The 15,188-nt window shown below is 32.1% G+C and overlaps 2 protein-coding genes across 4 annotated transcripts in view; one reads left to right on the forward strand and one right to left on the reverse strand.

Annotated features, from left to right (window-relative positions):
* Positions 1 to 878: 878 nt before the first annotated feature.
* On the forward strand, positions 879 to 14,400 carry LOC107453908 (ras-related protein Rab-18). Of its 3 annotated transcripts, XM_016070923.3 has the most exons (6): positions 879 to 1,028; positions 4,199 to 4,249; positions 7,689 to 7,812; positions 10,033 to 10,157; positions 11,551 to 11,675; positions 12,977 to 14,400. In XM_016070923.3, the coding sequence occupies exons 1-6, from the start codon at positions 986 to 988 to the stop codon at positions 13,424 to 13,426; spliced, it is 918 nt and encodes a 305-aa protein (XP_015926409.1). In that variant the 5' UTR covers positions 879 to 985; the 3' UTR covers positions 13,427 to 14,400. The 3 variants fall into 3 exon arrangements, with proteins under 3 accessions (XP_015926409.1, XP_015926410.1, XP_071038014.1); XM_016070924.3 differs by lacking the exon at positions 11,551 to 11,675; XM_071181913.1 differs by lacking the exon at positions 4,199 to 4,249 and having other exon boundaries at positions 905 to 1,028; positions 12,977 to 13,571.
* A 273-nt stretch (positions 14,401 to 14,673) lies between these two features.
* The window catches only part of LOC107453909 (ras-related protein Rab-35-like), a 12,449-nt gene continuing 11,934 nt past the window's right edge, over positions 14,674 to 15,188 (reverse strand). Inside the window, exon 6 of the mRNA XM_016070926.3 lies at positions 14,674 to 15,001. Coding sequence (XP_015926412.1) covers positions 14,891 to 15,001 — 111 coding nt within the window. The 3' untranslated portion in view covers positions 14,674 to 14,890. The remainder of the gene's footprint in view (positions 15,002 to 15,188) is intronic.

Genomic DNA, 15,188 nt, shown 5'->3' on the forward strand with positions numbered 1-15,188 from the left:
ATATTTGAAAGTTCACTGCTTTGCCTTTCTAATTAAATATTCCGAGAGCAGAAATTCCTGGTACAGATTCCTTAAGTGAAAAAATTTATTTTTTAATAATTGAAAAGGTAAAGAAGGAAGTTTTTGAAGGCTTTTTTTAAAAAAATATTTTTTCTACTGGTTTATAAGTTTTTCGAGGACGCTGTTCAGCTTAGGATAAATCCGATTGGTTCTGCCATTCTAGGTTAACAACCGGTCTTTACTCCGGAAGCGCACCGGAAAGATGAAAGGAGAGAATTAAAACAAAAACCCAATGGGTTTATTGCTTTATTGAAATGACGCACATTTGGCTCAATTTAGGCTTATAAGTCTTTGTCAAATAGAAGAACAGATGAAACCAAATATCCGAGGTTATATTAGAACTCCTCGCTTCGCCCCGCAGGCGATACCGCTCAGCCAGGGAAGCTCCACCCAACGGGACTAAAGTTTTTTGGTGAGCACCAAGAACCCCACGGATAGAAAATTGGCCGAAGCATTGAGTTCACAGACAACCTAACATAAAAATTCATGACTCATTTCTTGATCGGTACTTTATCCCACTAGTGTTACACGATCACTAGAATGAATATTCAATTATAAAAGCGCATAATGGAGTCAGTAAATAAAAAGTATAAGTACGAATCATTTATATATTTCCATGTTTAAACAGGAGGTTAGCATCCCAGACTGTTCCCTTAACAATTGCATGCATTTTGTAAAATATTTTTTTATTGATAAATCAGGAGAAGTTTGATTTTGTTTTCCTTGCAATAAGAAAATAAGCAATGTGAAACTGCGGATCTGAAATAATCTTCTCCGATTATTTTGATTCAATGACACGATGTCTCTCGCTCTCACCACGTGATCTCGATAGTGAAACAAAGATAGACCTCTCTCTGCCACTGATATTGCATCATCAAAGAAAAAATTTGTTTGTTTTAATTGTATGCCATAATTTGTCAACACGATGACAGAATGTAAGCTTAATATCGCCATTACAGGGGATTCGGGTGAGTTTACAATTTTGATGAGCATTATTTAAGTAAAAATAGAAGCAGAAATATTCAGAAATGTTTTGGAATATATTTCCTTAGGCCATTTTATATAGTTTGAGACATTTGGCCAGTGTTTTACGAACCAACGACCTACTTGTTACTTGAGTGTAATCGGGATATAAAGCGTCCTGCATTAAATACTGAATTCATATAGCAAAGAATTATTTTTGGATTTTTAAAAGTAAAACAACAATTTTTATAGTAAAAAAAAATCTTGTGATATTTTCAAAAAGAAAAAAAAAACCAAAAATAAGTAACGTTATGAAAATTCCATAAAATGTAATCAAATTTATAAATACACATCTATTTGAATATATTTATGAAATTAATAATAAACTCGAAGGCGTTGAAATAGTTAGAACAATTTAAGAATTATATGTTTAAAAAAAACAATAAAATATCAGAAAAACCTTCCTAATTGTAAGTTTTATGAATATTATAAATAATTAAAATAATTATAGGTAATTATTTACTAACTATTATTAATAATAGTTATAATAAATATTTATTTACTAACTTCAGAATATTTCTGTTTCTACGTTGCTTAAGTCTCATCTTTGTGTAGTGGTAACTCCTATTTTTTTTTTTTACAAACTTTGATTGATTGATAAAACTTAATTGATTCATTGTACAAATATATTAAGCACGAATCAAGTTTCCGTGAGGCGTCACACCTAAAGTGTGTACTGTAATATATCGATCTATCGAGAAAATAACTAATAATATTTTAAATTATATTCTAACGATGTATTTTAAGTATCGCGTGACTTCGATCTTACTAGCAAAATACTTAACAACGGTAATATAACGATGATTAATGACAGCTTTTCTCCGGTCTTAAATTTATGTCATTTTTTAAAATTTTTTTTTTGTTTCTTTTTTATTTTATTTTTTTGACATTTAAAAGCTTAACAACTCTCGAATTTTTATTCTCTCTTTTCTTTATTCCATCTTATTTCTTGAACTTATTTCAATTCTCTTCGAAGTTTCTAGGATGTTTCCCAGACCGTCGCCAATAGCCCATTGTGCAGCTCTAGTGCGACGTAAATGAACTACAACAACAACAACATCGAAGTTTCTAGCTTTTAAGTCGAATAGTTTTTGCGCAGAAAAACAAAATGTAAATTATAGTTGAACACACAAAACTGCGGCATTGGTCGATCTTCCGTTATAGCGAGGTCTCGCAGTGGACTGATCGTTAAGACACGGTTCCCAGCAGATCACCGAAGTCAAGCATCACTGGCTGCGGTCAGTGTGCGGGTGGGTGACCACTTGGATCAGTCTACGTAGGGACCGAGGATGTGTGGCATGGGTCCTCGTTAAACTGTTCTACCGCAGAGTGCTCGACTTCGTGCTCAGGTCGGCAGGCTACCGCGAAGCGGGGGTGCTATCCCCCGAAATTGTGATGGCATGTTTTCGGATCATCCTCAAGGATGCTTTCCACACCGTCGCCAATAGCTTATTGTGCAGCTCTAGTGCGACGTAAATGAACTACAACAACAATCCATTATAGCGAGAACTTTGTGTTATTTCGCCAATGCGAGAGCAACTCAAGGCTTGAAGATAATCTACTGGTGTGAGATTTTCTAATTTAATGTGATTGATTGTATTTTCGGAATAAAATAAATTATTGTTTACTTGGCTGGAATCCTATTTCATTGTATTTTATGTAAAAGTTTTAGTTAATTTAATTGTATTATTTGAAATGTACAGTGCGTAATAAAAAGCGGGACATTCTGAATAACTTTTGATCTAATAATTGGTCTTTAACTTTCTGGGACTAACCTTGATGATTTAAAGGAGTGACTTCAAACGTGTTAACTAATTCATTAGCGCAGGCGATATTTTTAGTTACTAAATCATAAAGAAACAAAGACTAACTTTCTTTTAATAAACATATTTTTTTAATTTCTGATAAGGATTGTTAATTTTTAAAATATGGGGGCAGCTGCCCATAATATGCTTCCAATATTTGGAATATCTTAATATTCAATGAAATTCGAATATCCCAATATTTTCAAAAAATACATTTTTAAACTTCCATTTCTCAAGAACAATTCAACCGATATATTCCAAATGTTGTATATTTTCATTTAGAAATGCATACTTTAAAATGATATAACAACTTTTATAACTTACAGTTAAATTTTTTCTTTGACTTTTATTAAAAAAGTAATAAATAATTGTTAAAGATTATTTCTTTCGTGAAATTATTTTTGGATAAACGAATTTAATGATAGCGTGCAAATTTTTTAAGACTAGTTTTATAAGTTTTCGAGTTGTAACGAAACACGTACAAAGTAAAATTAACATTAAGAGGTCCAAATTACTGATCTCCTGACTATATTTTCCAGATTTTGATTCCCCCCCTCTTATATTTTGAGGTTCCCCTCAGAACATTAAGATTGATCCACAGTACGTGATTATTCGACCCATAAACCAAATGTTATTCAGGGTGTTCATATTTTTTTAGCACTGTTTACATGGAGATCTTGCAATAACATTTCTTAATATATATTTTAGAACCCCTGTTAAAAATGAAATTAAACCAATATGCAAAGTGAATTAAAATTTAAGTGATAAATAATTAAAAACTCTATCGAATGACTAGTGAGAAGTACCTAATATCAAAACCAGTTTGATTTCCCCCTGCTTAATTATTAATTTCCATACATGCATCACTTTCACTTTTTTTTAGTCTAGTATTCACTCCCGCAGTAGACTGATCTTAAAGACACGGAACAGTAGAACACAGAAGTCAAGTATTACTGGCTGCTGTCCGTAAGCGGGTGGGTGAGCACTTTGATCAGCCTGCCTAGGAATCGAGGGTCATCGTTTAACTGTTCTGCCGTAAAGTGCTCGACTTTGCGAGCAGTTCGTCAGGCTACCAAACCATGGGGGCCATCCCCTCTGCAAAGGATCAAAATTGCGATTGCAGGTCTTCGGATCTTCCTCGGGGATGTTTCCCAGATCGTCGCCAATAGCCCCATTGTGCAGCTCTAGTGCGACGTAAACAAAGTACTTACTTGTCAAGTATTCTAAATATATGTACGAAGAGCAGTGATGACTTCTTTTTGGAGTTTCACTCTGTGCATTTTTAAAATTATATTTTTTGTATTTTTTAGGCACTGGAAAAACTTCTTTAGCAACAAGATTTGTAAAAGACATTTTTAAAGGTGAGAATCGAATTTTTGTTACTGAAAGATAATCAATTTTAAAAGTTCGATGCCCTAAAAGTGGCGATAGAGTTATCAAACTTGAAAAATTTCGAGTTGCGGTATTTTTTAAGTCTGGGATCGGAAAATTCCTAAAAATCATATGCTTTTATATTATGCAATTAAAAAGTATTGCAAACACGCCTGCGATGAAAAAAATACAGGAGGTCTGATTGCTGAACGTTATGTATTTTTTGGTGCTGAAATGGGAAACAATAATGAAAATTTTCCATCACGTCACATTTTTTTGAAAAATTCAATTTTACTGGAATTTTTATGAACATTTACCATAAAAAATTTTCTTTTATGAGTTTCTTCTCTTCTTGCGTGACCAACATTCTACTTTGGTAAAATCTTCAAAAGTACCCCTCTATGACATCTTTCTGTCATCGTCCCTCTCTCTGTCACAATATCCCTCGACCAATAGCGTCATGTAAATTCCTATCTTGGTTTGCTGACCTCTTAGGAACACTATCAAGGGTAATCCGGAGTCATTTTCTTGGAAGTATATTTAACGTCTGCTCTTCTCTCTACATTTCGTGAAACATGGCTTCGAGTTCGAGACGTTGTGAAAATTTCTCAGGTGACTTTTGTTACATTTGCGGCGAACATAGTGTTGTTAAAAATCGCACGAGGAGCATTACCGACTATGTAAGACAACTTTATCTTGCGTATTTTCTATTTTCCCATGAAAATCGGAGATCAGGCCAAATCATGGTCTCTCATAAAGTCTGTGTATAGTATCTAAATCATATGCGCTTATGGCTCCGAGGAAAGAAGACCGCATTACGATTTGGAATTCCTATGACATGAATGGAGCCTAAAAATCACTTTGATGATTGCTATTTTCATTCTTGCCAAGTGTTCTTGGGTATAACTGAAAAAATCAAAGTCTAATATCTTATCTTGATAACATTCCATCAGCCATACGCTATGTTCCTCATGAACCTGATGTGTTTGTGCCTCCAACTGAATTGCCAGTTTTCAGACTCGAAACATTCAGAAGTTCAAGGCTCCAATATCGAATATAAGCCATCTGCAGCCGGTTTCCTCTTCCATTCTCTTAGGTTAAACTTAATGATCTGACTAGAGATCTGGGCGTTTCGAAAGAGGTAGCTGAATACTTGCTAGGCTTCAGACAGAAAGAAAAAAACTTATTGGCGAAAGGAACATCTTTTTATTGATACTGGAATCGAGAAAAAGAATTTATTAAGTACTTTGACGAAGAGGAAAATGTCATCTACGATAAAGATGAGTGGATGCTGCTTATAGATTCATCTAAACGAAGTCTCAAAGCTGTCATTTTCCATCATGGGAGCCAGTATGCATAGATACCAGTTAGACACTCAATATATTTAAAATAATGCTGTGAAAACCTTTCTCTCGTCCTGGACAAATTAGAATATGTTGATCAGAGAAGGTCCATTTGCGGGGATTTGAAAGTTATCTCCTTGCTTCTTTTTCAACAAGGTGGGTTGACAAAGTTCTCATGTTTCATTTGTGAGTGGGACAGCCATGACAAGAATCACCATTGACTGAAAAAAGAACGGCTGAAAAGATTAAATCTTGACCCAGGCTCCAAGAATATTATTCGAAACAGCGTAGTTGATTCCAAAGAGTATTGTTACCCCTCTAAACATAAAATTAGTTGTAATGAAGCAGCTTGACATGGCTGTTCCAAAAGATGACAATTGTTTCAAATACCTGTGCAATAAGTTTCCAGGTTTATCCCAAGCAGAAAGAGGGAATCTTTGTTGGTCCAGACATCCCGCAAATTCATGAAATATGGCTAATATTTCATGAAATATGGCTAATATATGGCAATATTTCTGAGGCTAGCATTGCAAACAACGAAAAAAGAAGCTTGGGTTGTCTTCAAAGATGTTGTCAGTAAATTTCTGGGTAATTACAAGGATCCTAACTGCAAAGCATTTGTAATGAAAAATTACAAATGAAAAATTTTGGATTGTTCCACGAGTGTCAAAATGCATTTCCTTCACTCACATGTGGGCTTTTTCTCCGAAAATGTAGGAGCAGTCAGCGAAGAACAAGGTGAAAGGTTCCATCAAGATATCAGAGATATGGAGCTTAAATATTAAGGAAGTTGTGACGAGAACATGCTCGACGACTACTCTTAGATGTTAACTCGAGATAGGCCTGAGATTAAGCATAAAAGAATATAATCAAAAATAAGTTTTAGAGAAAAATGATCATGTGCTTATATAGAAACATTTTTCTTTTGTTTTGTTTTTTGTTTCAAACTTTCATGTACACATACACAATATTTGCTATTATTGGTCAATCGTTAGTTTTAGAAACTGATGTAAAAAGTTTAAATTCAAGGAACTTATTGTTTTTTTATCTCGACTAGAGGTAATTTGTACGATCTGGCAACAGTATTTTTTCATTCATTTTAACCTACAAAAATTAGCCGGTTACTCAAAAATTAGTTTACCTTCGCAAGATTCAATTTAAATAGATCGAAATGAATAAAGAAGATCAGTTACTAGGTAGTACATGCACATTTGTCTGAGTAAATTCCTTTCCAAATAGGATTTTATTAAAAACATAGATATCGATTTTACAAAAAATCCTGAAGTGATGGTGGGAAATGAAGGTCATTTTAGGAATCAGCACATCAAATAACACATAAATCAACATTAACTTCTCTTGTATTTTTCAAAAACTTCAATTTCGCAGGCTTGTGTTATTTTTCCCCATTAGGAAATAAAGTGTTTTTATTTCAATTATATGGAGAGACAGTTTGGTTTTACCCATATATATGTATATCGGTTAAGGGAGAAAACTTAAAATATTAATCTAAAAGGCGGATGTTAATAATAAAATGTGGGAATTTAGATAAAGAAATAACATAAAAAAGCTTTTTATGCTATATATGCTACCATCAACGACCGAAAACAAGAGAATGTCGATTTTTACCTCTGAATGTCAGCAATCACATAGACGCTTTTGTGAATATCCGAAATATTTGTTATATTCGATTTGATATTCATTTATTCGTTGATATTATTATATTTATTCGATATTTTAAAATCTGCTGAGGATAGATTAGGAGAAACATCAATGTTCAATGTTCGAAGTACCGGTTAAATGCATACCGGGAAGTGGCACTTGACCTTAAAAAATTAAAGTTGTGCATACCGGGCAGTGGCACTTGATCTTAAAAAATTAAATTTGTGCATACCGGGCAGTGGCACTTAATTAGACCTAGTGTATTTCGAACATTTACCAAAGCTACTATGTCATTGTCAACATTCAACGGAGGAGGTCAACAACTACCAATTTCAGTCAAGTCATTCACAGTTTTATATATATATATATATATAGTACTTAATTTTTATATGTGATACTTAATGATGATACATTTTATTTGTTGTAGAAAATGTTGACCGAACTGTGGTCCTGAACTCTTTTCAGAAGAGAGTTATTGTTGGAGGAAGAAAAGTGACGTTAAATATTTGGGATACAGGGGGATTATCTGTCTACAAGGCATATGTTCTGGAGTATGTTGGTATATTCATTTTAATAGGGACATTCTACATATTTCAAAATTATTCCATTTGTGAGCAAAAAGTAAAATCCAGAATTACTTTTGATCAAATAATCATACTCAGACTCAATCTTATTTTTTTGTGGTCAAGACCTTAAACATTCTCCTTAATAAATGCAAACGATATTTTAAGGTACAAAATCAGACACAAAAATGTACTTTTTCTGAATAAATGTACCGTATATTTCACGGTTTCGAATTCCTGTCCTCAAAATATCGCAAATCTGGAAAATAGGATTCCGATAGTTTAGGCGGGAGAGTGGTCGAATATTTGGTCACATGAATGGAAATTTTATTATTTGCGTATTTCGTCTTATCAGGGGACTTTTTAAGCTAATTTTAAAAAAAATTTCACAAAAAGATCAAATTCATTTGTTTAAACATAATTCAAAAAAATATTTTTTTAATAATTATGTATTATAGAGTTTTTTATTTTACTTGTAGTGGAAAAAATTTGGAATTTTAAGGAATACAAATGTTTACCGCACTTAAAGAATCTAGTTTTATATGACAAACTATAAAAAAAAATGTGAGCGAAATCGGTCCAGTTGTTCTGGAGTTATGCGATCATCCCAACTTTTTCACAAGAATGTGGAATATTTATTTATTTCATTATAGTTATATAACCGTCTTTGAACAGTCGACACAAAATTTGAGTTTACGACTACCCATGTTCAACTCCGTAACCTTGTCATTTTGAACCCAATCCAGAAGACAAGAAAACTCCTCGATCAAGTAAGTATAGGGAGGAATTTACTTTCGTGGAGGACTATTTGATGGAACTGACCCACATTTCCGTTACATGGAAAGGAAAACCGCGAAAACCTCCCACGGTTAGCCTGATGGTAAGGGACTCTAACCCAGTGGCCCCCATCCCCCCAAGCTCTTGGGCGCATTTTTGGGCAAATTCTAAATCCCCCCAAACTATTCGCTTTATTTAGTGTAAAAATTCCCCTCAAGCTTTAAGTGGGCGCATAGTGCGCCCACCTTCCCCCTGGTGGGGGCCCCTGCTCTAACCCATTACCCGTCTAGCACTGAGGATATTTTACATTAACAATGCGGTCGGTGAGAGCCGGGTATGGAAATCGTATCGACCAGCTATGGCAGGGATTCGAACCCGGTACTCCTCATCGGAATGCGAACGCTCTATCCCCTTCAAATATATATATATAAATAACAAATAGCAGTCGGCAAGTTTGAAGCGCTTCAAAGATAGGCCCTCATTTTGAGGATTTGCTAGGCGTGAATGAGAAGACAGTGATCGGAAGAAAAGAAACGTAATCACTTTTGTTTCTTCTCATTCGCGGCGGGTAGGTCTTGAAAATGGGTGCCTATTTTTGAAGCGCTTGAAACATGCCGATTGTTATTCGTTATTTATGTATTTTTGAAGCAAATGTAGTTTTTTAATCAGACAATATTTTACAGTTTCAGTTTTTTTGGGATTATTTATTTAGTGTTGAATATAGTACGCGTAAAAGAACCTTGTATGCTTGAGAATTATTTCTGAAAGTACATAGTAAGCCGAAAAAAAAGTAGTTCCCTTTTTCTGCTCCCATGTTTGAGTTTTTCTGTTTTCGCAGTTTCATACTAAACTTAATTATTTTTTTTTTTCATTTTTGTCACACTAGGGAGTTAAGCCCTAGTGTGAAAAAATTCGCTTAGACTCACCAACCCTGAAAATTGCTTCGCCATAATTGCTGTTTCTTGGTATACAACAGTTGAACTAAAAATATGTGTACTAAAAAGAACACTTGTGCCTAAAGACGTCCAAATATTTCCCTTATGATACTCTTAAGATCTATAAGTGAACATAAATTATTTCTTCTAAGTAACCATTTTTTGAAATAACAAATTTGGTGAGTTCACAACTCTCATTTAATATTTCTACTTTCCAAACGAACGGATGTATTTAAAGTACAATTTTTGCATTCACCATTTTGTATATGAAGCTGACAGTTAAGTTCTTATTTAACGAATCTCTTTAACAATAATTTATAATAGTTTATTAATGTAATTTACACCAAAAAATAATAATTTTAAAGCGGTTAATAAGATAAGACACTGATTTAAATAACTTTATATTAAAATGCAACGTAGAATTACATTATTGTAATAATAATAATAATAAAAACAATCCTCCTAAATGTTGCTCAAATTGTTGTTCTTTTATCAGTTACATCAAAAAAGCTGACGGTGTTGCTCTTGTTGTTGATGTCACAGAGAGAAACTCTTTTATCAGCCTGATCACATGGCTGAGAGACGTGAGACGAGTGAATAGAGATTCGCCGATGCTCATTGGTAATAATATTACTACACTTTGCAATTACTCCACTTATTAAGCAAAAGCAAAAAATAAACAAAAATATGCCTTATTTATTAATTTATTTTTTGCCGTCTTAGTCCAGTAAGGCAAGGGCTGAGACTGTTCCTGTTTTCCAGTGGTACCATCTATGTCCAAAAATTTGAATTCTGTCACACCCATACGTCATACCCGCTTATAGGGTGAACCCATTCATACATCTATTCATTCGTCCACAGATCGTAATTTTGACCCGAACCAGAGGACGATCAACCTCCAATTCAGTACCCTCAGTTGCATAATTTGTTATGGTAACATGGAGAACTTTGTGACCGGCATATTTAACGTGCACCAGTCAACAATTACACGGGGAATCTTCAGGCGGCTGGATTTGTAATCCCGTTCTCAGGAACGTGAGTTCAGCACCCTGCCTACCAGGCTAACCCGACCCATTAATTTAATTATTAGAATAATATTAATTTTCTAATTTCTTTTAAACTTGAAACAAACACAAATATCTCCTAAATATTTTAATCCTTTTCAACAACTTAAAGACCCAGTGTCCATTAATGGGCAGCATTTGATGTAACTTTGTCACTTTAAATATGTTAAATGATAAATATATAAATATTTTAGTAGAATATTTTTAAGATAATTTTTTATTTTTTTAATGCCTTCAGAAAACAAGTGTCAAAGTAAAAATCTAACTAAACTTACCCTTGTATGTAGAAGTTTTTAATAAAAATGAAAAATTTTTACGGTTTTAAATATAATTAGAAGTTTTACGGTTCATAAATATAATTAGTTGAGTTTATTTTATTGTATGACTTATATGTGAAAAAATTCTTTATTAAAATGTCTTACAAAATAAGAAAAATATAATAAAAATTAAAATATATCATTTTTTTAAAAAAAAATTAAGTTTTTTATTTCTGAATTATTTTGAAAATAGAAAAACTATATTCGTACAAAATAAAAATAAAGACGTCATGAGAAAATTATGAACCGGCATGTTCGAAAAGTTCGCTGCCAAGCGAGTATATAATTTGAAAGTTGAAGATTTCGGAGTTCGTTCTACTATCTAAATAATTTGCGCAATTAATATAAATATTTCACTCTTTACAATAAGTAATTGTAAATAATAGTTGGTTTTTTTAAACTTTAATTTTATCATACTTATATATTCTGATAAAAATTACCCCCCCTGATCACACCCCCCCCCAAAAAAAACGTATGCAACACATGCTTTAAAAAAAGGAGCTATATTTCTATCACTTATTAGTCCTTTATTATGGATAAGACAAATTATTGACAATAAGACAATAATAATTTTGTCATAACTTCTTCATGATAAGATATGACAAAGTGTTAATTTTCAAAATTTGTTTCCAGTTGGCAATAAAATCGATAAATTGTGCCCAAAGCAAGTTTCAAGTAATGAATTAAGAGATTTCGCCAACAGTGAAGGATTACCAGTAATAGAAATTAGTGCCAAAAGTGGAGACAATGTTGAAAAAGTAATAGTATTTTGTGTTTAAAATATTCACTCCAAAATGGAAGAAAAATAGCACAAAAGTTTAGAGTTATTCACTGTTTTAATAAAAGTTAAATTGCCATTGATGTTGTTTTTATACAATTTGAAATTTTTTATCACTTAAATTTCAGATGTGTTTACTGAATTGTCAGGGTAGTCGACGCCTGGAAAACATGGTATCAATAGTTGTTTGGTTAGATAATAAAATCAAGGATAAAAATTTTTCATTATTATTAATTTTTTTAAAGGACTAAGAGCAATATTACTTTAAAATTAAAGTTTATAAAATAAGTAACAAATTGCAAGTTTTTAATTTTTTATTCTTTCAGTTAAAGAAAACTTTATAACAGCGTGCAAAAATGCGTTGATTAAGGTAAATAGACGAAGAGGTGTGGTGAAATACGCAAAAATGTGAAGATTTAGTGGTCAAAATTTTCCGCTGCTTTCCTGCCTACATTATTGAAACTTACTTTCTATATTGAGTTAAACTTTATATTTTGATGATTCGAAATAAGTTGGAAAAATAAGTTGGTTTATTGAGAGAAAGTAGGTTTTACGAGTCTAGTACTTCTAATCTAATCAAAACTTAACACAAAACTAATCAACTAACGTTTAAAGCATCGAGATATAACTTTCTAAACATGAGTAATCTGATTCTTTAATTACAATATTCGATCACACTTTACCATTATAATATTGATTTAAACAGGAGTAATTATGATAATCCATTTATTAGACCAAATAATTAGGTCTTAAGTTTTATCCTTTTTTTTAATCGTGTCCATGGACAATTAAATAGCCTCGTGTGGCTGCAAAACTGCATCCGCAAGCTCCAATACATCATTACTGTAGAGGATCTCACGAAGTTCTGAAGTCAGTGGCACCATACCCAGTTGTAAAACATATGGGGTAAGGGTTGGACACTCGAGAATGTGATCCGGGGTAAGTTGGATATCGGTGCAGTTCTTGCAGGGAATATAAGTTCTTATTTTGTCGGGAAGAATTAGTTTTTTCCTTTTTAATGCAAAGTGAAACAGGATTGATTATAATAATCTGATTATTAGATCAAAAGACTGTATATCACTTTACCATTCTAATACAAGGTTAATTCTGATAATTTAATTATGTCAAAGAATGAGATATCGCTTTTTACGATTCTAATATTGTTTCAGTCAAGATTATTTTTAATATTACTTTAATCAGATCAAAAGATTAGATATCATTTTATCAATATAATGTTGATTAAATCAAAATAAATTATATAAATACTTTTTCGTTTTCCAGGTATTCCAACGTTTGGCATTCCGTATACTTTGTGGAGAGATCCACGGAAATAATCTCGAAGTAACTTCTGGAAACACAATAAGGGATAGAGACGGCGCATGCGCACAGTTACCGTTAAAGAGCAATATTAGAAATTTGACAACCGAAAAACCTACCCAGAAATCTTTTCCAAGACTAAAGATCCAATCAGTATTACCAGATAAAAAGAAGTTCGGAATGAATTTTCGAATTCCCTTTCTTTTCAAACTCATTATGTATTTATGTATAATATCACTTTTATTATACTATATATATCACTTGCTCACATACAATTTCGGTTCATTTCACGTGGACATTATTCAATTTATTAAACGTATTCAGTCAGTGTGGCATCACGTGTGCGAAGGTTCACAGGCGTGTGATAAAATTCTGTCTTCGCTGAAAACTTTCTCTATGAACCTAATCCTATAGTGAGTATCAAAAACGAGCACTAATATGCTGTTAAACCCCGCTATAATGAACCTCCTGTGGATCCGGAAATAACGATGGTTCACTATATCCAAAATATATAGAAAAATATTTTTAAGCATATTGCAGTAGCAGAACTGGAACAATAGTACATAATTTTGCTAGTTAGTGATAACAACAGTACATAATTTAATTTATAAATTATTAACTGAGTAAATATGTCAGTCTCTCTTCTACATAGTTCCCTTAAAACGAATTCCTTCCTGCAATTAAATTTTTAATTGTTACAACCAATAACAATTGAAATACGTTCGCACTCCCATCTGCTTTTTTTGGAACCACACGCATTATTAATTTCTGAGAAATGACTCATTTCAAACATTTCTTTTATAATGTGTCCCACTTCGTTTTTAATTATAAGTCATAATTATATACTATTGAACTTATCACTTAGACTTAAAATTTTGTAATATTTATTTATATATCTACGAAAAAAAAAAAGAAATTTGAGTCCACTTTAAACTATCTCGGTTTCTTAGTTATTTACCATAAGCGAATGAAATAACAGTTCGAACGTACGCTCACTGTAACAGTTCGCTCACTATGTATCGGGTTCATCATATTGGGGCTAGTTCGTAATTTCATTTGCTCCACTTTCCATAAATATTCTTCCCAAATCATGTGAAATTCGTTTCTCTCTGAAGAATCAATTATAATTTGTGTTAAATGATCAAATGTATTAATGTTTAATCATGATTAACTTACAATTTCGTTGTCATACATAAATAATGTTGATGAATTTGTTTTTAAATTTCAATTAAATAAGATGAAATATTAGTGGTTATATTAAATAGTGTTATTATTCAATTCTTTTTTAAAAATTATGTGTAAATACTAATGCCTGTATTTATTTGCTGTGAAGTAGAAATTTTTATTATTGTATTTTTTTGAAAATAATAACTATCTTATGATTACAATACTTTATTCATTACTCATTCACTTAATTTATTTCTAATACAAACCTTTTTGCAAAGTAAGGGTCCAAATGAAATTTAAAGGAGATTTGCTGAATAATAATTTTAAAATATTATAATGAATTTCTTATAGAAGAAAATAGGTTTAATCTGATATTTGTGTGATAAATGTATAACTTATGCGGAATAAGACAAAAACCAAACTTTCACTGAGTACTTTCAAACTATATATCACATTTCCTTGAGTTAAAAAAATGCTGCAAAGCAAATAAACACTTTTATGCATCAGATATATTTTATTAGGAAAAAGAAAAACACAATCGCAATTATAATCATATAATTTCAGAATCTCAAAATGGCTTGATTCTTTTTTTCTCATTTAATAAATTGATGACCATCAATAAATAAATAAATGAAAGTGAAATACTGTTAATGATGAAATGAATTGTTTGTCACACAAAGCACGATTGATCGGAAAAGCTGATTTCTATAATCAGCAGCATCCGCCAGATTTCTTTTGCTGATTTAGACTTATTCTGAACTCATCGGTTGAACTGTATATTTGGTGGTTGTCCATAAGAGCCTCCGTTAATGTTTCAAAGGCCTGGAATGTTAAGATACATATTTCGATGAGTAGGGGGCTTTTAAATATTATATATATATATATATATATATAATACTGATAAAAATACGCTTAAAAAACATTTGTTCATGCATTAGAAAATAAGAAAAAGCATTTGTCATTAGACTTTGTAACGTGACGTAAAAAAAATCTATTATCAACTGTTATC

This window comes from Parasteatoda tepidariorum, chromosome 6, assembly GCF_043381705.1.
Source record: "Parasteatoda tepidariorum isolate YZ-2023 chromosome 6, CAS_Ptep_4.0, whole genome shotgun sequence".
Lineage (NCBI taxonomy): Eukaryota > Metazoa > Arthropoda > Arachnida > Araneae > Theridiidae > Parasteatoda > Parasteatoda tepidariorum.